General features: G+C 43.6%; 1 protein-coding gene across 14 annotated transcripts; it reads right to left on the bottom strand.

Moving 5' to 3' along the window:
* Window positions 1-327: 327 nt before the first annotated feature.
* LOC128420758 (protein arginine N-methyltransferase 8) lies at window positions 328-20,799 on the bottom strand. 14 transcript variants are annotated; one of them, XM_053402637.1, is made up of 10 exons: window positions 20,657-20,799; window positions 16,222-16,389; window positions 14,925-15,080; window positions 9,298-9,361; window positions 8,194-8,336; window positions 7,771-7,858; window positions 7,106-7,221; window positions 4,355-4,505; window positions 3,773-3,894; window positions 328-1,230 (listed from the first exon to the last, which is right to left on the bottom strand). In XM_053402637.1, the coding sequence occupies exons 1-10, from the start codon at window positions 20,732-20,734 to the stop codon at window positions 1,147-1,149; spliced, it is 1,170 nt and encodes a 389-aa protein (XP_053258612.1). In that variant the 5' UTR covers window positions 20,735-20,799; the 3' UTR covers window positions 328-1,146. The 14 variants fall into 14 exon arrangements, with proteins under 14 accessions (XP_053258612.1, XP_053258613.1, XP_053258611.1 ...); XM_053402638.1 differs by having other exon boundaries at window positions 7,133-7,221; XM_053402636.1 differs by lacking the exon at window positions 20,657-20,799 and adding an exon at window positions 19,643-20,124 and having other exon boundaries at window positions 328-752.
* Window positions 20,800-26,259: the final 5,460 nt, after the last annotated feature.

The raw sequence follows: 26,259 nt of genomic DNA, 5'->3' as shown, positions 1-26,259 counted from the left end.
GGGGTGTGCGTGAAGACTGAAGAAGACCGGCTCTCTTTTGCACTGGCCCTGCCCACCTCCGGCACGAGGCAGCTAAAAGGTGAGTTACAATACGTCTCTCCCCCCGGCCCCCGCACTTCACTGCTGAAAGCTTTTGCCAACCACAGAAAGCTATCTAAATTGAAAGCATGGGGCGTTTCAGCAGTGGATCTGCTTATGGGTAAGCAGACTGCTATTTGTGGTTAAAGGGAGGTTTCCCATCCAGGCAATCCAACCTGCACCAAGGAAAGCAAAATTCTGCATTCTATATCAATCAGGCAAGGGAAAAATAAAGAAGGAGTTGATGAATAAATAAAAAGCTTTTGTTTATTTATTTTTGTTTATTCTTATGTTTTGTTTTTTCTTGTTTACAGCAAGAAAGGAACACACCATTTCATAAAGCTCCAGTCTGTATGTTTTGGGACAGTTCCATACAACTCATCACAATGGAAACGACACTTCCAATGTCCCGCGTTGCCACTGCTGCAGTTGAACCAGGAACCAAAATCCACTTTTACAGACAGAGAAATAGAACAAACACTGTATTCATAAAATAATGGTGCTAATTTGTTTTAACTCCTAGTTTGTACTAACAAGTTCAAGCATTTTCCAGAAAGTACAGTAAACAGGTAAGAAAGATTGCTCGCTTCATTAAAAGATTTTGCCCACGTCCATCCTGCTGGTTCCAGCAGAATGTGTGTTCAGGATTGCAATTTCAATATTTTCTCAGCTAGCTGGAACAGAAACAAATCCAATTCAGAGACTAATGTTCTATACTTTATTAATATAACTCTGTCATCTATGCACAACAATGTCATAAAAGATCTTTTCAGTAAGAAAAAATACATATAGCATGCAAAGCTTGGAAGAATCTTACTCATAGTAAGTTATACGCCTAGTGGACTGTGGGTTCTGTTTGTTTTGACAAAGAGGGTTGTTTACTGTAGTCTAGACAGAAACTACATCCATACATTCATGTTAGCGATCCACAGCCGGTGCTTTGTGCTGTAAGGACTTGTCAGCTATTCAGTTCAGGTAGTTTGAAAATCTGGAAGCAATTGTTCCCAGCTTGAGATGTGCAGACCAGGAATTGCTGCTCTCTTCTTCTCTTGTGAAGACAGTTGCACACTAGCGCATTTTATAGGAATTAGATACAGAAATTTCACAGAGCTGCCCTTTGAAATCCAAATCTACTGTGAAATCCAAGTCACGCTGTAATGCAGATTAAGAATAATTTTTTTGTGGCATAGGACTACCGGTATATCTTAGCACTTGGAACGTTCTGCTTCAAAGCTTCCTCCTTTCTGAAATTCAGTAGGTGGCTTAGCCAATAAAAAAAGACAAAAAACAAAACCCTAGCCCTTTTCTGAATACAGGGAAACATATCTGGGGGTCTTCAGCATATGACTCAGCTTGTGCTCCCCCACTTCCATCCTTAAAGTACTTAGCAGGAACAATTTATGCAGAGTTATGAAAATATTTACACCCCCATGATCTATAAATAACATAGCGTGGGAACGTAACTTAATATAAAAGCAGCTGAGCAAATCACACAATGAACAGTACATACTAAGATACACCATCAAACAAATATTATCTCACAACTAACATAAGGTACAGAAGTATTGGGGTAGACTAATGTTTCTGTTCTGGAGATGGTGCAGAATTCTTTCATGGAATTCCTATTAGCTGTCCCTCAAGGCACCTCTGCACCTTTTTTAAAGGCAGAAACAGGATTGCTTTCTATACAAACCTTTGCTCATGTTATACTTGCTTTGCACTGGCTGAAGTTGGTATGTGTGAATGGTTCTCGCCTGCTCCCCCTGCTCCCCAACACTTTCGAAAACAACTCCAGACTTCAGCCCCTAACTCTTGGGTAAACTCTGTTTGAAGCACCCTGAATGCTTATGGGATTAATATGGAAGTTAATCCACTTTCTCTTCTACCAAAGTTAAACAGTTTTTCAAAGAAGGAATAAATGTTTATTCTAAATGATAAGACATTTATTCAATCAGATAAATGTAATAATTGTTATCCTATTTGCTGCCCTTTATATAAAATGGCATTTGGTTTGGAGCAATACTTTACTACAGCTCCTTTGAGAAAATCAGTTTTATGGCTTCGGTGTTTGTACTCTGTAGGAAGTTGTATTTGTGAGTCCAGTGAAGTTGAGGATATCTCACTGCTCCTTGTTTGAGTCCCCAAGGTATAAATTTTGCACCCATATCCTCTGCCTCCTGTCAAACAGATACGCCGCTGGAACATATAAGTACATTGCTAGAAAACAGTGACATTTCTATTACCATCCAGGTTGCAAAATGTGTTCTGTCTGCTAGAAAATTAAGAGCCAGACATAAAAAAAACTTAGTGGAGTGAATGGGATGCTTGTAGTATCTAGGCCAAAGGTGTCCAAACTTTTTTCAAAGAGGGCAGATTTGATGAAGTGAAGGGCCATGAGGCCTTTTTTTAGGATTGACCTTTTTTTAGGATTGAAGTTGTTGAGCTTTTCTATGATTTTGTTGAGCTTTTTTTTAAGATTGAAGTTTGAAGTTGTGGGGCCAGATTAAACCGACTGGTGGACTGGATTAGGCCCCTGAAATGCACTTTGGACATGCCTGATCTAGGCACAAATTTGTAGGGTCAGTGACCCTTTACTTTGTGTCTTGATTGATGGAATATGCTAAACTGAACTGTATTTTCACATGTATTTTGTCTTGAATCGTGGTGGCCTATGGGTTTGAACAATAAAATGTTTCATTAAAAAACATAAAATGTATGGGCAAATAAATAAGTCTTAGGCTGCTGCCAAAATGCTAAGGATGTTGGTGTTAGTTGTGTCTTTTACGGGAGGGCATCCTGCAGATGGGGGGGGGCATCATGGAGAAGCCTCTACCCTGGTAACTCAGAGGGTATTTTGCTTCTGGTAGTAAGGAGCACAAAGAGCATTGCTACATAATTAGGGCCGGCTCTGCCATTAGGCATACTGTGGCAGCTGCCTGAGGCAGCATAAGCCCCAAGGCAAGAGCTCTGCAGGCACAGATGTGCCACTGGCAGCAGTGATGATTTGGGCTGAAGCCACGCAAGATTGCATGCAGGATCTCACCCCCCAAAATTGCAGAAGCGGCAGGGCGGGCAGAGAAGCAGCAACAGGTATGGTGGTGGCAGGAGTGGCAAGGCAGGGAAAGGCAGCACTTCTCCTGCATATAATGCACATAACTGCAAAGTGCTGCTTCATAATTCTGCATTCTGCCATTCTGACCTCGCATGTATCTGTGTTTACATCTGCCAATTCTTTTCTTCCCCCCTCTTTTTCTCTTGGAATGGATCTGAAGGGAGTGGTTGCAGCTGCCGGCAGCCATTGCAGGAGGAAGAGGTGGCCATGTGACCGGAGTCGAGGTAGAGCAATTATTCCAACACTTCTACGTTCTCCACTGAATTTAATGGGGCCTGCTTTTGGAGAAGGATTGCACTGTGAAATAATAGCTTTGTAACACAGTGGTCTTTTGTTTAACCAGAACAACTGACAGATCATGAAACGTGTTTGGATGTTGGGAAAAAATCAGATCCATTTTTTTAATATGATTTACTAAAGTGTCAAAAGTCAAATCAGGCAATCAAAAATGATTGCGTCCTGGGGTAGTTTCAGGTACTTTTCAACAAATGTCCATGTACAAATGTTTCAGAAATACCTGTCCCAGACACCCATAGGTTCCTAAGCTGATCATCTAAATTCAGTTGTGTGAGCCCAACTTACCACATTTTTTTCATTTGGCTTTATGGATATGCTTCCATAGAGTTCTTCACCCCTTCTTACAGTTAGGTAGTCTTCCAGGTAGAAGACGGTTTGCTTCCAGTGGGTGTAAGGGGCATCTGGTGCTACAAAAGGAGACAGATTATATGGAAGAAATTCCCCACCAATCTAATGTTGTTTATATTTACACCAATGAAATTGGAGATGATTTAACAAACTATCTTCACACTGGCATTATTGTCGGGTGATTCCATGGTGAGCAATGTAACATTTGTAAGTTTCTTTACATAATATTTTGTCTTTTTGCTAATATTATTTAACTCCTATGCTATTAATGTCACTTTATGTTATTAAAATATTTGTTAATTGCCTTGATCTTCCCTACAAAAATAATCAAGAAGCACACCACAATAATGCTTTCCTTTTATTGTGTTTTAAAATATGTTACTAATGTGATCGTTTTCTAAACTCAAGAATTTATCCCTTAAAACCCCACTCAGTGTTATCACGTTTCTGACCCTGATGTCTGTACTCGGAGACAGAACTCACACCCTGAATCAGCATGAAGCCAAAAAAAGAACTTACCTGTAGAAAACCCTATTTTCTTGTGGCACTTTGTAAATTCTATATTAAAGTAAGTAACCAAGGCGTGAATGTAGTCATTGCGCTGAATTTGGAGGCAAAAGGCAGAGGTAAACACCAGGTCCTCAGTCTTCACTGTATAAATATCCACTTCCTGTATTGTTGGGTGTTGCAGAAGGAGAAGAGAGAAGCCATAGAAAACATCAATATAAAAGACCAAGGCTAGGCAGTTTATATTACCTAGGTAAGCAAGTCTGCTTGTTTAACTAGAATGATCTCCTGTATCTGGCCTGTTATATCCCTGGTGAAGTTGCCCTTGCATTCCTTGCCCAAACCCCTCGTGCAAACACAACCTCTTGCATCTGCCCTGATGTGAATCCTCGACTGAAACCTGCCTGGGAAGTGGCACCTTCTCTGTCCAAACTAATGTTGCCAAAACTTCCTCTGCCACCTGAGTTGCTGCAATAGTACCTCTATCAGGTCCACTGCTTACAAAAGGTCTATAACAGGCTTCCTCAACCTCAGCCCTCCAGATGTTTTTGGCCTACAACTCCCATGATCCCTAGCTAGCAGGACCAGGGACGATAGGAATTATAGTCTCAAAACATCTGGAGGGCCGAGGTTGGAGGAGCCTGGTCTATAACTTCCCCTTCCTGGGAACCCTCCAGCAGGGAGTGGTACAACAGGCAATGGTTTGCAAAAACCCCTTGAACTCGCTGCAAAGAAGCAGAGCAGACAGAAGAAAGTAACACCCACAATGAACACCTTTTAATTTTCAAAAGAAATTTTGGGCTAGCCTATTAATATTGCATACTTATCTAATCATACTGAGGTAAAGAAAGGAGGAGGGAAACACACACAAAACTCATTACGCACTCTTCAAGTGGCAAGGCTGTCCACATGTTACAAACAACACATTCCAGGTTAACAACACATGCCTCAAGCCACCTTTGCTGCCTGTATTCCTCCACCAGGACTGTTGCAAAGCATGTGTCTGAACCCTCCACATGTGCGTGTGTCTAGCACTCGTGTGCATTCACACACACTTCTGAGAAGAATCCCAAAAAATCTACAGAAAGCGAGTGTGACAATTTTGTCACAGAACCCACACAAATGGCAAGTCAAGAAACAGAGCGGGGGAGAGAACTGAGGGCCTGGCCTTCACCAACAAGGAACTTGCCTACATATGGGATGAGTTTCACCCCACTGTTGTGGAGGAAGAATATTGAGCAAAGACACAGTATTCCCATATGGCATTCGGGTGGGAGGACAATTGTAGCAATGATCCATTACAGCAAGTGTAGGTTGCTGCGCCCTGGCATTTAATAATAATAATAATAATAATAATAATAATAATAATAATAATAATTTATTTATATCCCGCCCATCTGGCTGGGTTTCCCTAGCCACTCTGGGCGGCTTCCAATATTAAACACAATATTAAAATACAGTATCAAACATTAAAAGCTTCCCTAAACAGGGCTGCCTTCAGATGTCTTCTAAAAGTCTGGTAGTTGTTGTTCTCTTTGACATCTGGTGGGAGGGCGTTCCACAGGGCGGTGCCACTACCGAGAAGGCCCCCTGCCTGGTTCCCTGTAACTTGGATTCTCACAGTGAGGGAACCGCCAGAAGGCCCTCAGAGCTGGACCTCAGTGGTAGAACGATGGGGGTGGAGATGCTCCTTCAAGACTTGGTGTAGTGAAGTGAAAGTTGCTATTGGCTCTTTGTGCCTGAGTATTGAGGCAGAGTGCATGTTAAATAAAAAGACTTATGAGTTTTAGCAATGTGAGCAAGTTCTTAGGAGTGATCAAGAGGCAAATTGCTTGCAAAGTCCCCCCTTTTGTGCCCTTGTGTAATAAACTGCTCTATCTCCACAGTTCTCCAACACCAGAGTTCCCTCTTGGGAGCTAGGTACATGGACAACATCTGTGTGTACATCACAGTGTGGTGTTTTTGGGTGTTGAGCTATACCACATCCTGACCCCTGCCGTTCCCAAGTGGGTGGGATGACAGAAACAGCACGTGGATGTTTCGCCATAACTGTAAAACCCACAAATTTCTCACTGGTGCTTTTGCAATGCTATTAATTACAAATCTCTACAAAAGAAAAGAAAAAACATGCTAAAATAAATTACTGTTGGTAACAGACTAAAATATATCATCACTACAAACTGGTTTTCAATTAACATACAGCTACAGTAATTCGAATACATAAAAATTCTTCACACGTACAAAGGATTCAATTATGAGCATCTCTTATATAGCAACATCTCTTAAGACTTTATATACATCAATATTAAGCTCTCCAGTAAGCCAAAGGCTCGCCAGAATGAAGGGGAAGCTGGCTATAGACATTCAGAAATGGCAAGCTGTCATGAGGCGGCCACTGCCCCTCTCCACCACCAAGGGCAGTGTACCTGGCATCCAGGATGCACATTTACAACTTCCCCTTAACCCATTTTTCCTGGACTAGACCATGTACAGTAATTATCCTTTCCATTAGTTAGTGGCATTTACTAGCTGCAACTTTTGACCAGAGGGGACTGAAGCAGAGCCACCAGCATTATGGCCTGTGCCATAGTACAATGGAACACCGTCGTGTGGCTTTTATATAGAAGGATCAACATTTGAAGCTGATTAGCAACATGAAAAGTCAGAGCGAAAGGACAAAGACCAAAGTACTGGATCCCTGAAGTCACAGAAATCTTTTTAAAGTAACACTATTTTAAATTTATACTTTTAGAAACGCCAAACCTTTATTAAACAGGCATTGGTCACCACCTGCTTTGGGTCTACAATGTCCACCAAGGGTTCCTTCATGGCAACATCCCTGATACAGGTCATATCAAAGCCATATACATTCTCCCACCCTGTCAAAACAAATGGAGAGGGTCAAAGGTCAGTACAAATAAAAGGGAAACATTTGCAATTCGTGCAAGTTTAGCCTAGGGAAGAGAAGATTAAGGGATAATTGCTGTTTTCAAATATCTAAAGGGCTGTCACACAGTAGATGAAGCAGATGCTCTTTTGCTCCAGTCAGCAGGACTAAAGGTTGGAAGTTTCTAAGAAGCAGATTTTGGTTAAACATGAGGAGAAATGTGATAGCAAAGCTTTTTGACAATAGAAGTCCAAAGCAGAATTTTGAGTCCTCAGGAACCTGCTGTGGCAAGGCTACGAGGTACTTTGAGGGCAAAGTTGCTCACATTCAGACAGAGCGTGATGCAAGTCTCTTGAAGTTGTTTGGCCTACCATAGGGATGCTTGGCCCTTGTCCAGTTGTGCGTGTTAGGCCTTGACCTCCTTGGACCTGCATACAGGCTGCACTTGATGGAGGAATACAATAATCCTCTCCACAGCAATATCAGCTAACAAACAGCTTGTATGAAAAGCATAGAAGAATTGTAATATCTACATACTTACAGTGGATTTTGAAGTCTTTGTACTGCCTATCTTCAATTGCTACCACATACAATGCAGCCCGGTCTGGAAACATAAGCCCCCCAGGTTTCTGTTGATGAATTATGGGGAAATAGATCTTATAATCTAGTCACTTGACAAAGACATCATATTTTTGAACTGCTCCTACCAAAACACCCACATTTGCTTTCTTTGAAATCCTTCATGTCACTAAGTCTCAAGGTTGTTATATGAATCACTGCTAGAGAACTGCAGGGTGTCACTCCAAAATGAAGCTTTGATTCTAAAAATCAAACAGATCTATTTCTCTGTTTATTTCACCCTCTTTGCAGATCTTTTAGAGAGTCTCAAAATGACTCCCATTCCAACAAGCTGACTTGGGGGGAGGACAATGACTGGCAAACTAATGGCCATCCATTCACCTACCAGCCACTTGTCTCTAGCGAAGATGACAGTGTTAAGCATGGACTCATAGAAAAGTGAGTAACCCATCCATTCACTGACGATGATGTCTACTTTGTCCACAGGCAATTCAACTTCTTCTACTTTACCCTTAAATATTGTGATTACTGTAAGAAGCAAAAAAGAACAGATTTCATATACTGTACTTAGAAAAATCTTGGTGGAACATAGTATTCTGTCTCTTCTAATTTCATTTACATATTAAATTTTAATCTTAGTAAAAATAAATCCATTCCCTGCAAACAGCAACAGGATGTAGGTTCGCACATGTTTGGCAGGGATGAACGGAAACTTCTTTGTTTCTACCTTACGCAAAACTGAAATTGTTTTATGTTTGGAACACTATTCATAACTGGAAACAAGGGGTAAAGATTTTACAAATTGCTAGTTCACATATTATTTCATTTGTTCATTTAGAACTTAGTACTATTGTTCATTAACCCCACCTTATAGATTACAGAGACCTGGCTTATTTTTATTTTTAGATAGGCACCTATGGGCAAATGCATATCTGCAAACATCTATTTCCTTTATTATGATTTATTATTATTTTTTTACTGCCTGCTATTTCACAGGATGGGACGTGGGTGGCACTGCGGTCTAAACCATTGAGCCTAGGACTTGCCGATCAGAAGGTTGGCAGTTCGAATCCCCACAACGGGGTGAGCTCCCGTTGCTGGGTCCCTGCTCCTGCCCACCTAGCAGTTCGAAAACACGTCAAAGTGCAAGTAAATAAATAGGTACTACTCCGGCAGGAAGGTAAACAGCATTTCCATGTGCTGCTCTGGTTCGCCAGAAGCGGCTTAGTCATGCTGGCCACATGACCCGGAAGCTGTACACCACGCGCTTCCTTGGCCTATAGAGCGAGATGAGCGCCACAACCCCAGAGTCGGCCACGACTGGACCTAATGGTCAGGGGTTAGGGTTACCTTTACCCTAGAAAGGGGTGTGTGTGTGTGTGTGTGTTAAAAAAATTAATCACATAAATCCATAAACCAAAATGCAAACATGGGTATGTAAATACATCAGAAACACTAGGCACCACTAATTTCCTTAAATATGTCTTACTGTGGTCCAAGTGATTTGCCTTGACAATTTTTTCCGAGTAGTCAGATATACTGGAACATTCAATCTAAAGGATGCAGGAGAGAAAGAGAAAGTGCTTTGCATTAAGTATTGCAGAACCAATGAGAGGCATTTTATTTGAATCATGCCAGAAACTGTACGGAGAGAGAAAAAAACAGAATATGAAAATATGTATCTAAAAGAAGCGGGAAATACAAATTTAAGTTTTTAGTGTATATATGCTCATTGAGGCATAGTCTCCATTTTCTTTTCTCCCATTTAGGACAGAATAGTGAGCCACCTTCTTTCCAGATTTGGGGCCATGGAAGTAATGATTCCCCATTTCATCCCTTTAAGAACCCCAGTTCAACCCTTTGAGACCCCCAAATTGATAACTTGGTTTCGTATCATGACTTCCTACATGACTTCCGGCAATTGCCGACTGGTTAGCGAAGTGAGGAATCTGTTAGACGACCTTCTTTTAGTCTGTAGTGCAAACATAGACCAACTGTGCTTTAGTAAATAATGTGATATGCTTCTTTCATTTTTCTCTTTTTATTATTTTAATTAATTTTCTGTTGCAAAATCAGTAACAAAGCATTCACAAAACGATTACAGTGGTACCTTGGTTTACGAATTTAATCTGTTCTGGAAGTAGGTTCTTAAATCGAAACCGTTCTTAAACCAAGGCGCACTTTCCCTAATGAGGCCTCCCACTGCTGGTGCCCTTCCACCGCTCGGATTCCGTTCTTAGACCGAGGTAAAGTTCGCAAACCGGGACACTACTTCCGGTTCTGCGGAGTTCGTAAACCGAATTGTTCGTAAACAGCACTGTTCTTAAACCAAGGTACCACTGTATTGTAATTTCTTTGTACAAACATAAATAATAAACCATGACAAAACTAACAAAAAAATGAACCACTAGGAGGGAGAATACAAAACATAATAATGAGGTGATTACAAAAAAAAATATCAATAGATTCTTCAATAAATCAAATTGGAACTAAAGAATATTGCCTGCTTATCCATGCCATAATACAGTATATGTTTTAGGTATTTCTCATCCATGTGATATTTCATTTGTATAGTTAATAAAATCATATCATACAGTGTAAATATTATTTTATTTTTCTGTGTCCTTGCCATGTTCAATTCTTGTGACAACTTTTCCATTATGTCTGTTTGTGAGAATATATTATACCAGTGATCTATATTCAGTAATGGCAAAGTTTTCCAAGTTCTGGCTATTACCATTCTGGTTGCTCTTAATAAATGTGTAATTAATTCCTTACTTCTTAATTGGTGCATATCTGAAGTATATAAATTAAGGAAGGCTAATGCTGGGGTTATTGGGATTGTCTGAGCTGTAATCTGAGATAGCTCTTAAAAGACATTTCCATTTTTTTTTCTATTTGTGGACATTCCCATCACATGTGTTGATATGTACCTATAATTTGGTATCCTTTCCAACACAATGGCAGGCTATTGGACTTTACATAAGATAGGCGCCTTGGTTAACACCATCCATGCACAATTTTTAGTGAACATTTCCTAGTAGTTGCTGACAGAGGTGCATACGGTGCTTTTGTTCACAGATAGTTGCATTTATCGTTATCAATATTTATATCCCAATTTAGTTCTCACCAGTTTTTTAGATTTTGTTGAAGGCAAAATTGGTTCTCAATCAAGGTTTTGTATAGAAGGGAAATTAATCCCTTAGTCATTATACTTCCTCTTATCTTTTTAAATTCTTTTAGCTTCCTCATAGCTTCCTTTTGCAATTTGTATATGTGTAAGAAACTGATATCCTAACAACCATAAAATTTGATTATTTTCTAAACGTAATCTCTGCTGCTGTAAGAGGTTGTCCCTTGCTATAAAAACCTTTCAAATAATATAACTGGTGTTCTTTCCATACATTCACATTTTATGATCTATTTTTATTTTGAGATAAAGGAAGGTGCTGTATTGGACTTATAGGTGACAGTGACAGTCCTGGAGCTAAAACTTTTGCTCATTTTCCCTATATTCTAAATGACGTAAGAGTATAGGGCTTAGCAAGCCAACTCAACTATCAAAACGTATTTTTCATTAATGCTAATACCATACAATTTCTATCTCTTTCAGTGTTGACAGCTGGGTTCTCTTACTGGATGACCTCAATTACAAATGGTTAAGTTGGATTGCTTCATAATAGCTACTTAGCTACTTAAGTTTGGAATGCCCCAACTGGTTGATGGGTGGAGATACAATAAAGATTTTTTTAAATGTGGTTGGTCCAACTGAATAGAAACTTATTAAGTTTTTTCTGCTGATTGTTCAGATAAGCTATTGGTATTCAACCTTGCAGCGATTGAAAGAAAAAGAGCAATTAAGGTGCAATCATAATTTTGGATGTGGCCAGTCTGTCTATAATGGAGAGTCTCAATTTATTCCAATGTATCTGTACGTATTTTTTTCAAACAGTGCTATAATTATACTAACATTCAAATTATAGGTCATTTGTACCCCCAGCGATCTAAAACTTTTCCTAGCTATTGGACTCTTCAACATTGTTTTAAGTGTATATGGAGTGGTGTATGAAAAGACATTACCTCTGGTTTTTGAAAATTAACTTGCAATCCGGAGACCCTGGAGAACTGCTCCAATTCCGTACATAATATGTTGCCTGCTGTAATAGGGTCAGAGGTGCATAAAATTATATTATGTGCATAGAGGCCTAAATTTTGTTCTTTTCCATTTATAACCACTTCCATTTATAACCACTCCCGTACCAGAGAGGCCATTGTGTAATTTAATTGCTAATGGTTCTAAAATTAAGACAAATAACAGAGGCAACAGAGAGCAGTCTGTTTCGTTCCACAACTAAGAACACATTTTGGAGAATCTGAATTATTTATTCTAATTGCAGCCTGTCTTCTATCATAAATGCCTTCCAGAAGTTTTTACAAGTTTTTTTTTACAAATCCAATTTTTTAAACTACTACCATTAGGTAATTTGGATCTGCACATTCAAATGCTTAAAAATATATCAAGTGAGACACTTGCTAAAGGTGATGATATTCCCTTTCTCTACTAAAATGAAGAATGTTTAACCATTTTCTTGTTGGATCAGTAATTATTGGACCTGGAACAAAACCAGATTGGTCAAAGTGTACAGCCAGTGATCATTTTAGGGTTGTCCAGTAAGTGTGCAACCCTGCAAGCATGCATCATACCAACCCTGGAAGTGACCCAAAAAGTCAAAAAGGGGGCAGCTTACACAGGCCCCACCAACGAGTGTGGGAGTCTGGAACGTAACCCCTCACAAATCAGTTGCTGCCTTTATATAAAGGTAAAGGGACCCCTGACCATTAGGTCCAGTCATGACCAACTCTGGGGTTGCGGTGCTCATCTCACTTTAATGGCCAAGGGAGCCGGCGTACAGCTTCCGGGTCATGTGGCCAGCACTGGACAACACTGTAGCATTGTTTCTAAATCAGCCTGAGGGAGTTAGCATGCTCACTGTCTCTGTAGCAAGGGGACTTTTAATGGAAAAGCCAAGTGTGGCACTGTATTTGAGTAATGTGTGACAGGTATTTAGTTTGATAAAACGTCTGTCAGGAGTTTGGGTGTAACCTTTGACGCCTCCCTCTCTATGGAGGCGCAGGTTGCAGCTACAGCAAAGGCGGCATTTTTCCACCTTCACCGAATTAAGCAGCTGGTCCCTTACCTTTCTCGCCCTCATCTAGCCACAGTGATCCATGCAACAATCACCTCCAGGCTTGATTACTGTAACTTGCTCTACGCGGGGCTGCCCTTGAAGCTGACCCAGAAATTCCAGCGGGTGCAGAATGCTGCGGCGAGGCTCCTTATGGGGTCCTTGCTGTGGGACCACATTCATCCAGTGCTATACCAACTGCACTGGCTCCCGGTGGAGTATAGGGTCAGGTTAAAGGTGCTGGTTTTAACCTTTAAAGTCCTCTGCGGCCTAGGACCCTCGTAATATGGGACCACCTCTCCTGGTATTCCCCACAGAGGACCTTACAGTCCGCAAATAATAATATCTTGGAGGTCCCGGGCCTCAAGGAGGTTAAACTCAACCAGGACCAAGGCCTTTTCGGCTTTGGCCCCAGCCTGGTGGAATGCTTTATCACAGGAGACCAGGGCCCTGCAGGACTTGACATCCTTTCGCAGACAGAGCTGTTCCGCCTGGCCTTCAGTTCGGGCGCAGTTTGACCCCCCTCTATGTAACCCTGTAAGTTACCTCTTTTATCAGCTCATGTGGGACCAACATGGATAGCTGGCCCTGATGAATACTTGAGGTTCCCGACCCCTATGGTTGTAATTTCATGGGAAGTCATTTAATTTAATCCTGATTCTAATTTTTAAACTGTATTTTAATCAATTGTTTGATTGTGTTTTAATGTATTTGACAGTTGATGTTAGCCGCCCTGAGCCCGGTCTTGGACAGCGAGGGCGGGGTATAAATAAAATTTACTTACTACTTAGTTATTGTCATATTATTGAGTGCTTATTACTATTATTGATAATATTACTATACCGCTATTCTATCATTAATAATTTTATTATGTATACCTCACCCATCGGGCTGGGTTGTGCCACCACTCTGGGCGGCTTCCAACACACTTATATACTATTACTGTATTTTCATAACATAGATAATTGTATATTTATCCCTTTTTGTTTGTTTTTTATTATGTGGACTTCTTTTAAATTAGTGCTTTGGCAGTGTATGTTAGTGACAGGAGGAAATACAAAATGCTTTGTATTTTGATATTACCTGGATGTTGTTGTAAGCTGCTTCTGGCTCAGCTTAGTCTGGAAGAGAGCCAAAGAAATAAAGCGCCAAGTGTGGGGGAAGAGTGACTGGCTGTCAGAAAGTTCTGATGAGGGGTTAGAACCTTCCCCAATAAACCACTCTAGAGTTACCTACACCCTTTTCCACAGTGAAATCTTTTTCTAACCCATCCCCTTCCAACCTAACTGGCAGATCTAATACTCATCAATTTCCAGAAAATATTTCAAAGGAATCTGAACCAGGAAGTGCAGAGCCACAATCTCAATATGCAGCTGCCATGTTAGAAATTGTGAGGGGAACTTATTCAACTTGAGTCACCTTGTTTACCACTAAACAAATGTCTGACTCCAACCTCACAGATATTAGGACACACCATGTGGCTGAAAAGACCCAAATGAATTATCTGTAGGTACAATCCTATGCACATTTCCTTGTCCTTCCCTGTTGCAAATTGTGGGACTTGGGAGAAAACACACAAAAGATTGCACTAAGTGACATGTAGCAAGAAAAGGAATGGATGAGAATGACACCAAGATGGAAAGAATATCTAGTGCAGATCCTTTCTAAGTAGGGTTGCCAACTTGGTTGGGGGAGGGGAACTGACCTGGCTGATTTTTTGGCCAATTGCTAGAATTTCTAATATAAAAGCCAGACATTTTGATTGATTGCCAGAACATTTTGCCTGGCTTCATATCCTGACTAGTCAGAGACCATTGAACTTCACTGTGGGCATCTAAATTTTTAAAATCAAAAGTTGGCAACGCTGCTACAAAGCTGCAAAAATATACATGCAAATGTGACAGGATTTTTCAGAAAATGCTCTTCTTACCCCATAAACTTTCTTGGCTCCTGCCTTTGCTGCAAACATTGAAAGGATCCCTGTGCCACTTCCAACATCCAATACAATCTTATCCTTAAAAACATGTTTATTATGATACATGGAGTTCCTGTACGTTAATGTGCGCACCTCATCCTTCAACATTTCCTGTGTTAGAAAAAGGCACCATATGTTTACTTGAAAATACATGATTTACTTGTGTTCCATTTTTAAAAATCATATGTTTTAGCTAGCAAAAATGTTCTCAACTTTGGGGAGAAAACACTTGGAACTTTTCACAGATTCGTGGATTTTGCAGCTATATCTTGGAGGTCGTTTAGTCCATCCCTTGCTCACGTTCCACAGTAACATGAACAACATCAGTAAAATCGCTGTTCAATTATCTGTACTATCTATTGTTTAATCTAACATGGAATTAGGCAAGTGGAAGTTTCTGAGCAAAGTTTTGCAGCCATTTTAGCTATATAGTTAAAGCAGCTAACAGTGCTGCTGTAGATAGTTCAGTTGGTTAGAGGGTGGAGCTGATGGCTAATACATTTTCAAGATAAGGCAGGGTGAGTTCCACCTGCTCAACTACTTCCCTGCGCCTGAGGACCTGCTTCAAATGTGTGTCACATTTTAAACTGACTATTGGTGATGGTGAGCTGGTGGTCTGCAGGCTACATCTCTCAGCCACTACATCAAAGGTGATGCTGCCTGAAATCTCCACCAAATTTTACAAGTTACAGGGAACCAGGCAGAGGGCCTTCTCGGTAGTGGCGCCCACCCTGTGTAACACCCTCCCACCAGATGTCAAAGAGAACAACAACTACCAGACTTTGAGAAGACATCTGAAGGCAGCCCTGTTTAGGGAAGCTTTTAATGTTTGATGGATTACTGTATTTTAATATTTTGTTGGAAGCCGCCCAGATCAAAGCATTATACACACATACAAATTCATGTATGAGGGACTGAGGTGCAACTAGACCTTGGGAATTCCATTTTTTTAATATAAGTCCTTGACCCTTCTTGATTTTGATCACTGTAATATTTATTACATGTAACTACATAAAAGTGGCATGGTTCCCCCCCCAAAGAGCAGCCTGGGAGTGCGGGACAGCAGTGCACAGCCAGCCCGCTGCTCCCAAGCCTACCCCGCTGCCGGCTGTGGGGGGAGTAGTGCTGGGAGGCGGTAGTGCCAGGAGGTGGGTCGCACCTACAAATAAGCCTTGAATTTTAAAGGTGCGGCTTATTTGCGGGTGCGGCTTATATTCAAGCCAATACGGTAGTGTTTTTTTTAAGGGATTACCTCATGAATTCCAAAGTGGGCATATGAATCAAAGTAATAATCCCTTGATGTCATCTCTTCTGGATTGAGGAATTTTGCTATTTTTCCTCTGCCTGGAACAGGAATGGTGGATTGGACAGGCTTTGGAACAGCTGGAGGCTGAATGGGCGGGGAAGGACCACTGCCAACCTAGAAAAGAAGAAGAATTATGGAAATTCTCACTCTGTCGTGAGAGAACAGCAGAGATTTAAAATCACAAAATATGCAGCAAAGTATGGAAATATAGGCTGTAAAACACTCATAAGTCCTAGCCACTCTTCTGCACACACATCAGAAGAGAAAACTCATATCTAGAATAGATCTAATTTAGATTTAGTATATTCCTTAGAATTTCAGTGGATGAGAGCCATGGCCTGTATAGACCATTTTTAATCTGTTGGGAGAATTCTACATTCATCCCCAGGTGGCCTCAGTGCTCTGGCTCAGGACTTAATGGCCTCCATGAGAACCACAGGGCAGTCCCAATATGGCAGAACATGACCTGATTTTTGCAACAAAGCTGATTTGAGCACACGGTCATGGACAAATGATTCCCTGGTGAGGTCTGGGCTGGATGCGCCTCTCTGCCTCTGCAGAGGAGGAGAACCATTGAGATAGTCTGCCCTGGAGAATTATAGAATCAGGTTGTTTCCTGAATGCTCTGAAGAATTTTCTAGCCGATACAGCTGGCACTCCTGTTGAGGCCGTTCTCTTACTGAGAGCCAGTGTGGTGTAGTGGTTAAGAGCGGTAGTCACATAATCTGGTGAACCGGGTTCGCGTCTCCGCTCCTCCACATGCAGCTGCTGGGTGACCTTGGGCCAGTCACACTTCTCTGAAGTCTCTCAGCCCCACTCACCTCACAGAGTGTTTGTTGTGGGGGAGGAAGGGAAAGGAGAATGTGAGCCGCTTTGAGACTCCTGAAGGGGAGTGAAAGGCGGGATATCAAATCCAAACTCTTCTTCTTCTTCTTCTTCTGTGGGAATCGTGAGATGTGTAGGCCTTGAATGCAATTGTTCCTGGGTATCCTTGCCAACACCATGAAGTACTTGGAGACGTGTATGTGATGAAGGAGGAAGGGTGACTACGGGAATGCAGTGGTACAAAGCTGAGTCTGACTGAATATGGGTTAACAGTGTATTATTGTGGAAGCAATGATAAGGGAAACTTATTTCTCCACCACCTGCATCCTCCAGCAATTATGTTATGTAGTCAATGGCTTTCTGTCATATGGCCAGCAGAGCAGTGTTATTGTTCCCCATGCTACTTATATGAGGCCATTTTGAAATGATGCCAAATCAGGGAATTTGGGCTGAGGTGGCACCCAATGCTGATGACACCAGCTTTACCCCTCCACACCATCAGAATCAGGAAAAGAAGACCAGTGCCTGGATGCAGTGGCGTAGCGTGGGGGGTGCAGGGGGGGCCGGCCGCACCGGCTGCAACATCTGGGGTTAGGGCAAATCCACGGGTTAGGAGGCGCAAATCCACGGGTTAGGGGGCACAAATCCACGGGTTAGGGGGCACAAATCCACGGGTTAGGGGGCGCAAATTACTTGCCTTGCCCCGGGTGCTGACAACCCACGCTACGCCACTGCCTGGATGTGAATCCAGGCAGGAGGGTGGCTTCATGGGGGGGGGTCCATGAGGTGTGGACACCTTCCCTGGATTAAGGCTGCACTTCCCTTGAAGAAGCAGGTCAGTCTAACAAGATCAAACATCAATGGTACCCACCTGCTCTTGTTAATAGTTAGTAATCACTTTCAAAATAGTCATCAGTCATTGGTTATCAGTTATTCAGGAAATCAATTAAGGCTTATCAGTTCAATGAGTCATCAGTTCATTAGTTCTTGTTTACAGGGTAGTTTTTAGATAATAGTAAAGGTAAAGGTAAAGGGACCCCTGACAATTAAGTTCAGTCGCGAACGCCTCTGGGGTTGTGGCGCTCATCTCGCTTTACAGGCCGGGGGAGCCGGCATTTGTCTGCTTCCGCAGACAGCTTTTCCAGGGCATGTGGCCAGCATGACTAAGCCACTTCTGGCGAACCAGAGCAGTGCACGGAAATGCTGTTTACCTTCCCGCTGGAGCGGTACCTATTTATCTACTTGCACTGTGTGCTTTCAAACTGGTAGGTTGGCAGGAGCTGGGACCAAACAATGGGAGCTCACCCCATCACAGGGATTCGAATCCACAGCGCCAGTTGTCAACTTGCTAGTCACCAGAAGAAATCAAATCTATGAAGCTGAACCAGAGTATTATCAAGTTCGTTAATTAATGGAATTCCTTGGTACAATATGCCTCTTATATCTTTATGACTAATTAATGGCAGGTACATTGCTGGTCACTGAAAATATCAGTTATAAAAGACAGTAAGTTGACTCAGCATGCAGTTAAAATTTAACCAGTGAGAAAACAGATTCTGTAGTCTTAATTTGAAAGAAGCAGTATCTTAAAGCATCTGATACATCATCTGACAGAGGTCAATAGTAGACTACATTAGTAGATAATTATTTGAAGATAACATTAAATGTAGGTGTTAGGTCCAAGTTAACAAATATAGGCTTGACCATAATTTCTTACTCATTCTTAAACAATATTTATTCAAACAGAGATGTCTGAAGTTTCTTCAAACAATGACTGAAGCAGTGGTGTGTGGTGAAATTTTTCATAGGGAACAGTTAGGACCAGAGGTGCTAGCTTACGAGAGGCATGGGGAGTCGGTGTCATGCGTGTGACATTGTGACGTCCTAATGAGCATCGCACCTCCCTCCCTAAGCAGGGCGGAAGCTTCCCGGGACAGGGAAGGAGGGAGCAGGGGAACATTTAGGAGAGTAGCCTAGTCCCTTAGTCCAATGACCGCATGGCACTGGACTGAAGTAACAAAAGCGATCAGTTATCCGTGAGTTTATGGTTAAGGTGAGATTTGATACTTGCAGAAGCACCCTTGAACGCCTTAACTTCACAACAGAAGAGGGTGGGTTATAACATAGAGTTAGTAAGGTAAGAACTACGGATATGTTGTAAGAGATAAACTTACCGTTATCTTGTTAACTCTATCTTCAGTAGAGAATAGCTACCCATTTTTAACTAGTTTATAATGTTACTCTCCCTTTAGCAAACATTTAACTTCAATATGAGAAGAGCCTGCTGAATCTAAGCAAAAATCTTTGCAGCCAAACAGATCACAATCATCACCTGGTATTCTGGGGCATGTTGTTTTGAACACGGAGGTTCTACCTGGCTACCACAGGTCATTTGGATGCAGCCTAAGGAGGGCAAACTCATTGCTTAACGTTTCCAAGCTGAACATTTTCTACCTGCCTTCACAGGGCGAGGAGGAGGAGGAGGAACATAACGTTGTTCAAATAATTAAAGTTTAAGGTCTCAGCTAATACGCTCCCCCACCTTCAAGCATCTCATCTCAGGTAAAACGGCTCTAACCAGCCAGGCTGTGACCTTCATTCGAACCCCAGTTGCAGGCGGCGCGGCGCGCTGCTCCTCCGGCACTTTGCAGATGCTCCGCCCGCCTGGTGCTGTTTTTAGCATCGTCTCCCTCACAAAGTGTTTGCAGGAGCTTCCATGCAGCACCTGCCATGTGGCTCCCGCCTCGATATTTTTTTTTTGCTTTAATCATTCTCCTTTGAGATCATTCCAGCCGCCTCGCGTTCAGGCGCATTTAGAAATCTTTCTTGCACGTAGGCGAAGAGTTGTGGAGCTCAGATTGGAGGCAGATTGCGATGCGGGGGGAATTAAACATTTCCAGGACATCCTCCTCCCCCCGCAAGAGCCAAGACCCAGGCAAAGTAGGTCAGCGCCCTGCGCGAGCCTGGCTAAACGGCCGGCCGGTCGAAAGTCTTCGGGAAGGGGAGCCCGGCGTACAAGCTGCAGGCGGAAAGGGACGTGGGCTCCTGGGGCGCCCGCCTGCGCGCAGCCCCGACTCCCGGGACCCTTCCCGCCCCAAAGAGTTTCCGACTCCGCGGCGAGGCTGCTTCGCCACGTGGAGCCGACCGACCCGACCCGATCGCGCGCCCCGCCGCTCGCTCCCTCTGCGGCGCCCGGGCCAGCTCCGCCGGGCACTGCGGGCTGCATCCTGCCCTCGCCCGAGGCGCCCCGCCTGTCCCGCCCGGGAAGGAGCCGGTCTGCGGCAGCCGGAGAGGAGGGAGCCCCGGCCGGGCTGGAAGAAGGTGGTCGTGCCGGCCGGCCGGGAGACCCTCCGCTTCCACTCTGCGCAAAAAGGAGTCCGCCCCGCGCGCCCCCGGGGCCGGCGGGAAGACGAGAGGTGCCCGTCTCGGCGGCGCTGCCCTTGCTTCGCCGGCCGGGGAGCCGAGGCTGGGCGCTGGCGACGCCCGGCTCCGGGGCGCGCTCAGGTGGGCGCCCGCCAAGGGGGCTGGGGGGGGTGCGCGTCGCTCGCTTTCTCACCTCGGTGTTCTCCGCCGCCGCGCTTTCCGCCATTTTCCTCCTGAGGAGCAGGCAGCGCGAAGAGTGTTTGGTGCCCATAGGAGCCGGCCGAGGGGTCCGGGGGCGGCAGCAGGCTCGCTTCCTCAGCCCTCGGCCAGGCTGGCGCGCTCGGCGGAGCGAGAGGGCGCCGGCGGTGCGTCCGCGCGTGCCTTTCGGCTGCCCCGCCAAGGCTCCGGCGCCCGTCGGCTCCGCATCCAGGCCCCCCGGGCTCCCTCTCCAGCCCGGCCGACTTTGCCTGCCCGGGGCGAGCAACAGGCGCTTCAGGCGTCTCGGGAGGCCCCTCGGCCGCGGAAGAGCGAAGACCCGACGCCGCGGAACTTGGGCGGACATGGATCAGCTGCCCCGTCTGGGGATCCGGAGGCGACGCGGAGCGCCAGGGGGGCCGGCGGGCGGCATGGCCCGCTCCCGCCCGGGACTGCTCGCCTGCTGGAAGGCGCCCTCGGTGCGGCTCCGCTCGGGACTCGCTCTGGGTCCGCTCGCCTCTCCGGAGAAGATTTTGTGGGTCAGCCCATTAACTCCTCTCACTCCGGCTCCGCAGAAGGGAGCTCACGTCTTGCTTGCGCCGCGAGTCTCTATGGCAACTCCCGGGCTTCCCCGCTGGGCTCTTGGGCTGGAGCGGCGCTGCAGAGTCCCCGCTCCGGGCCGAGGGACGGCGCGCCTTCCTTCCTGAAGAGCCCCAGCTTCCCAAGGACGGGTCCTGAGCCCCATAGAAGCAAACGCGCCTTCCTGCCTTGGAAATGGTGCGGGGCTGCCGCCGGGGCTGCATTACCTTGCGCCGCACTTGTTGCAGCACCTGGGGATGAGGCGGGAAGATAAAAATAGAAAAGAATAGAGGTGCCCCCCCTCCAGCTGGAAGTGAAAGCACCTGACACTCCACTTCTGCTCTGTCCTCAAAAGACCTCTTTGGCAGGCAGTGCAGCAGAAGCGCAGGCTGGCGTTGGGCGAGGGCGCCGAGGAGACCGCCCGCTCCATTGAAGGAAGGGCAGCTTAGGGAACAAACCGGGTCAGAAGCTCCCTTCCTCCATTCCCGGGCAGAGTCGACCATTAGGCAGCGCAAACAGATTTGAGGGTATAATTGAAAGGGCAACCGATCGATCACTGTTCAGCTTATCCATATGGCTAGATCGGTTTGACTTTTCTGTCTCAAGCATATACTTATTGAGCCTCAGCTCTCCAGGAGTGTAAGCAGAAAGGGGAAGGGTATTGAAGGTACATTACCCCACCTCCTCCAACTATACCCATTTAGCAATACTTCTAAGCACGTGCAGAGTATCTTTCCGTTTTCACTGGGCAACTGCAGCCTCTGCACAGTCAGAACTGGGGAGTTGGGTCTCCCTGCAAGGCAAGATTGCACAGGTGGCTTGCATGCACCTCCATGTCACCTCCTATGAAAGCATACTGAGGACCTCCCTCCACACCTTTAGTGGTATTCCCATAGCAAATCACTGTAACTCCAACAATTTTACTCTACTCCCAATGGCACACTTTTCCATTGTCTCTCAAATCAAAAGGGTGGCAACTAGTAATTGCTGAGGGGCATATAGTCCAATCCTTTGCAATGAAGGAATCTCAGCCAAGTTCATTACCACACCCTGGGAATGCAGAGAGATAAATCACAAACTAAACAACTCGATGTACTTTACAAAAATTCATTAACAACAATGTGCAGCACTTCAGTACCATGAAATCTTCATACATACCCAACTCCTTCAACCATTCCTCATCAGGCTTTGCTTCTAGACTCTCCTCTGCACACCTTCCAGCTTGTCAACATCCTTTTTAAATTGTGGTGCCCAAAACTGGACGCAGTATTCCAGGTGGGGTCTGACCAGGGCAGAATAGAGTGGAACTATTACTTCCCTTGACCTGGACACTAGACTTCTGTTGATGCAGCCTAGAATAGAATTGGCTTCATATCACAGACCAGCCTTTTATGTTGCCAATCTTAGCCATATTGAACTTATTTGAAGGTGCTAACGAAGATGTCACATTCAAAGACTCAGTATTTGTTTGTTTTAGTAACAGCACACCTAGAAATAGTGCACTAAAGGCTCGCATTAGAAGATACTTGGACTCATGGTATGGTAGGCTTTGGACCATTGCTGTAGCTGAAAGAGTAACATACCAACTTCAAAAAAGCACAAGGACACACAGAAAGAGCCAAATTTCCCATCATTTCATATTCAGTTTTTAATTGAATTACGAAACAGGCAGAGGGCCTTCTAGGTAGTGGCGCCCTTCCTGTGGAACTCCCACCAATCAGATGTCAAGGAGATAAAGAACAGCACAACTTTTAGAAGACATCTGAAGGCAGCCTTGTATCAGGAAGTTTTTTTAATGTTTGATGTTTTTATACTTGCTGGAAAGGGTATAAATAATAAATTTTTCTCTTTCTTTCCTTCTTTCTGCTTACACTGAATACTTAGATACTTAGATACTTAGATATCCTGAAAGGTTGCAAGGGCCCTTATGGTCTTGCATTTAAAAGTTTGAAAACATTTGTTTTTCACACAATCTATTTTGAAAATTGTCTTTGTTTGCTTCTCGTGTGGGCCCCTGCTGGAATACTGGGATTCCAATAGCTTTTTGAGGCTCTCCAAATTCCCACCTTCTCATAGGTTTCCTGATGCCCATTCGACTGCTTCAATCATCAGAACTGGCATTTTTACAGGTGCCACATAATACCCACACTATCTGTAATGACTACATCTTTTTATGTGGCAGCACCAACACTTTGGAACTCCCTGCCTATTGACGCCAGGCAGGCACTTTTCCTGTATTCTTTTCAGTGCCTGCTAAACACACTGCTATTTAGACAAGCCTATTCAGGTGTTTAGGAAGTTTGTATGAGTCATGATTTGTTTTAGTCTATTCTATTGCCTGAACTTTCTGTATGGTTTAAACTATGGCTGTAACTTTCTTTTTTTTTAAAAATCTTTTTGTAAACTCTTTTGGTCCCCCCCCCCGCAGTCAAGTGGCAGATACATTTTATGAAATAGATAAATAAATGCCAACCACCCAGGCTGTCCATAGTTGTTGTGTTCAAGTGTACTCAAAAGAATTCGCAGTAGAATTAGACACATTCATATGCATAGACCTCTAAAAGCAGTAGCTTTTAGTAGCTCTGTTCCTTCACCATAAGAATATGATACATGTATCAGAAAGGCAAAAATGCACAAATAGTGATGCCCAGCCCTTTTGGGTATGTGTGGCCCAAGTTAGACCAACCACAGGTCAAGTCCTTATGCCAGATACATAACTGCTTCCTGTTAGCCACACATAGGCCACAGCCAGAACCACAAACTTTTTGCAGTAGCTGAGGAATGTCACCAATTTATATATGTATAAAAGGCAAAGAAAAACACATATAAAACTCTGTACATGGTTATTAAAAATGAACAAAACAAGAAGCTTTGCTTCAACCTTTAATATAAATGCAAATCAACAGTTGTATATGCTTAAAATGTTTTTGCTCAATATGAAATTTTATTTAAAAACATGCTAAAAGTGTGTAGTTAAATAATCAAAGCGACATTTGTTTTCTTTTTGAGGAAATGCATACCCACCCCCCAGATGCATACCCACCCACCAAAAACGTAGTTTTAAAATAAAGTCAGTCAGCATCCCTTTTGCCAAACAGTTACAGGACAATTAGTATTCCTTAAGAGTATAATCCAATGATTTCCCTTGAAATATCTGGTTTTCTTAACTTAAGAACAGTATTGCTTTTGTGTTGTCTATGCAGCAATCTGCCCTGCCCTATGTGGGCGACAATTCCACCCGCTCCCATGCTAAGTGGAGCTGTTTTCCTTTTGTTCTGGCCCCCCACTGGCATCACTACCTGCAATGGGGGACTCACATACACCTCCCACATGCCAACTGAGTCATCTTTTTCCTCCCCCAGGGCATGAGCACAGGGGACTCCGGTGAGCCCAAGGCTCCAGAGTGCCCAACACCAGCTTTCCATGGCTATCCATGGTTTGTTTCATTCTCGGCAGCATGGTCTGGATAATGCTTAAAAGACTACAGGAAATATCTATGTGCTATGCATTCATAAAATGTAAGTGAGCACTCTACAAAAAATAAGGTTTAAAAGGAGGCAAAATGGCCAGCTACCTGATCCTAGGCCTTGTTGTTAGTGAGGAGGTAAAGTAGTATCTGGGCTATACCACTATGCATTCATGGTTTCTTCCTACATGGAAAACATTAGCATGTCAGGGAGAAGGATAGTCTAGAATCCTTTTCCCTGGCACCTAATTTCTATATATGGTGGGACTGTGTGAGCCATATGCTGCCTGAAATGGAACAGCTCTGATACAGCTTTAGCCACCTCAGTGAAAATTAGCAGGGTGTCCTAGTGCACCGTCAGAGACCAAGACATAATCCAGGGATTGCAATCAGATAATCTGATTATCCATTAGGAACAGGGTACAGAGGTGCTTCACAATTCAGATATACAGAGACAGGTGTTTAAGTATAGATATCTGTTGTTAACACGTTTACATATTTGCTGGAAGAAACCTAAGTCTACCAATGCACAACATGTGGAGCTGCTGTTGGTTATCAATGAATTAGGCTTTTCCTGCCTTATAGTTAACAATTTTATCTTTTTTTAAATGGAAACCCTGAAAAAAAAAATCACCAGAGGTTAACATTCAACAGATACCACTGTGCAACTTTGAAAGGATTTTCAATTCATATTGCTGCTTGCTTTTCTGTGAGGTAGCAAGAGCTGGTTCAAGGATAACAGTTGTGTTAATTAATTCCTCTAACATTCTAGAGAAAGGTATTCACAAACTCATGAGTATGAATGCCATATTAGGGGATAAATGCAGACGAACTTAAAGCACATGAAGACAGAATGAGCTAGAATGAAGAACACGGAACTTTCTGCCCAACCCAGTAAAACTAAGTTCTTCCGTCTGCCCCAGCAACATCTCTTTATTTATCTTCTTACATTTATATCCCCTTACTTCCATCACAGAACTCAAGTGACCCCTGTACAGTTTAGTAATGAAACATATCACACTGTGATCACATTGCACATTCCATCCCATACAGACAATGCCAGTGATTTGGAAAGGGAGAAGGAAAATGCGTTATAGCAGAGCATTATAACAGAGCTGAATCTCTCAGGTGATCAGAATCATGTCATGAGGGAAGAGTGGGACCTCCCTCCAGGGACCCTGGAGCTATTTAAATCACACGGTGGGCAGGGGTGTGGAGAGCAGACTCCCCACTTCCGACCTTTGTATCATACATAAGCTCCATGACTATGTTGTGAATGAGAAAGAAGGGGGACTTGCCCTTTTTAGCAGAAGCTTAATGTTCCCTGGCAGATCTAGTTCTATCTTGGATACAGGAAGAGAGTTGTAAGATGACATCGGTTTAATCTTACACTATGAAGCATTTGTCTTAGACTTGAAGCATTTGTCCTGCAGACAAGTGCCAATTTAGTCCCCCTCACCAGCCAATGGCAACATGTAATTGAGCCACTGGTAAGTGACATACTGATATACATCTCTGAAGTCAAGCCTCAGCAATTGACATGGAGGAGTGATGGA

The sequence above is a fragment of the Podarcis raffonei genome, chromosome 9 (assembly GCF_027172205.1).
Source record: "Podarcis raffonei isolate rPodRaf1 chromosome 9, rPodRaf1.pri, whole genome shotgun sequence".
In the NCBI taxonomy this organism is placed as follows: domain Eukaryota; kingdom Metazoa; phylum Chordata; class Lepidosauria; order Squamata; family Lacertidae; genus Podarcis; species Podarcis raffonei.
This window is presented reverse-complemented; position numbering and strand designations above follow the sequence as displayed.

Coding starts and splice junctions, on each gene's coding strand:
- LOC128420758 (XM_053402625.1), bottom strand. CDS start 19,783: ATGCTAAAAACAGCACCAGGCGGGCGGAGCATCTGCAAAGTGCCGGAG. Junction 16,390..19,642: donor CTGAGATGAGATGCTTGAAG/GTGGGGGAGCGT, acceptor CTTCTTTTCTAG/GTTGGCAGTGGTCCTTCCCC. Junction 4,506..7,105: donor CCAATGCCTGTTTAATAAAG/GTTTGGCGTTTC, acceptor CCAACAATACAG/GAAGTGGATATTTATACAGT.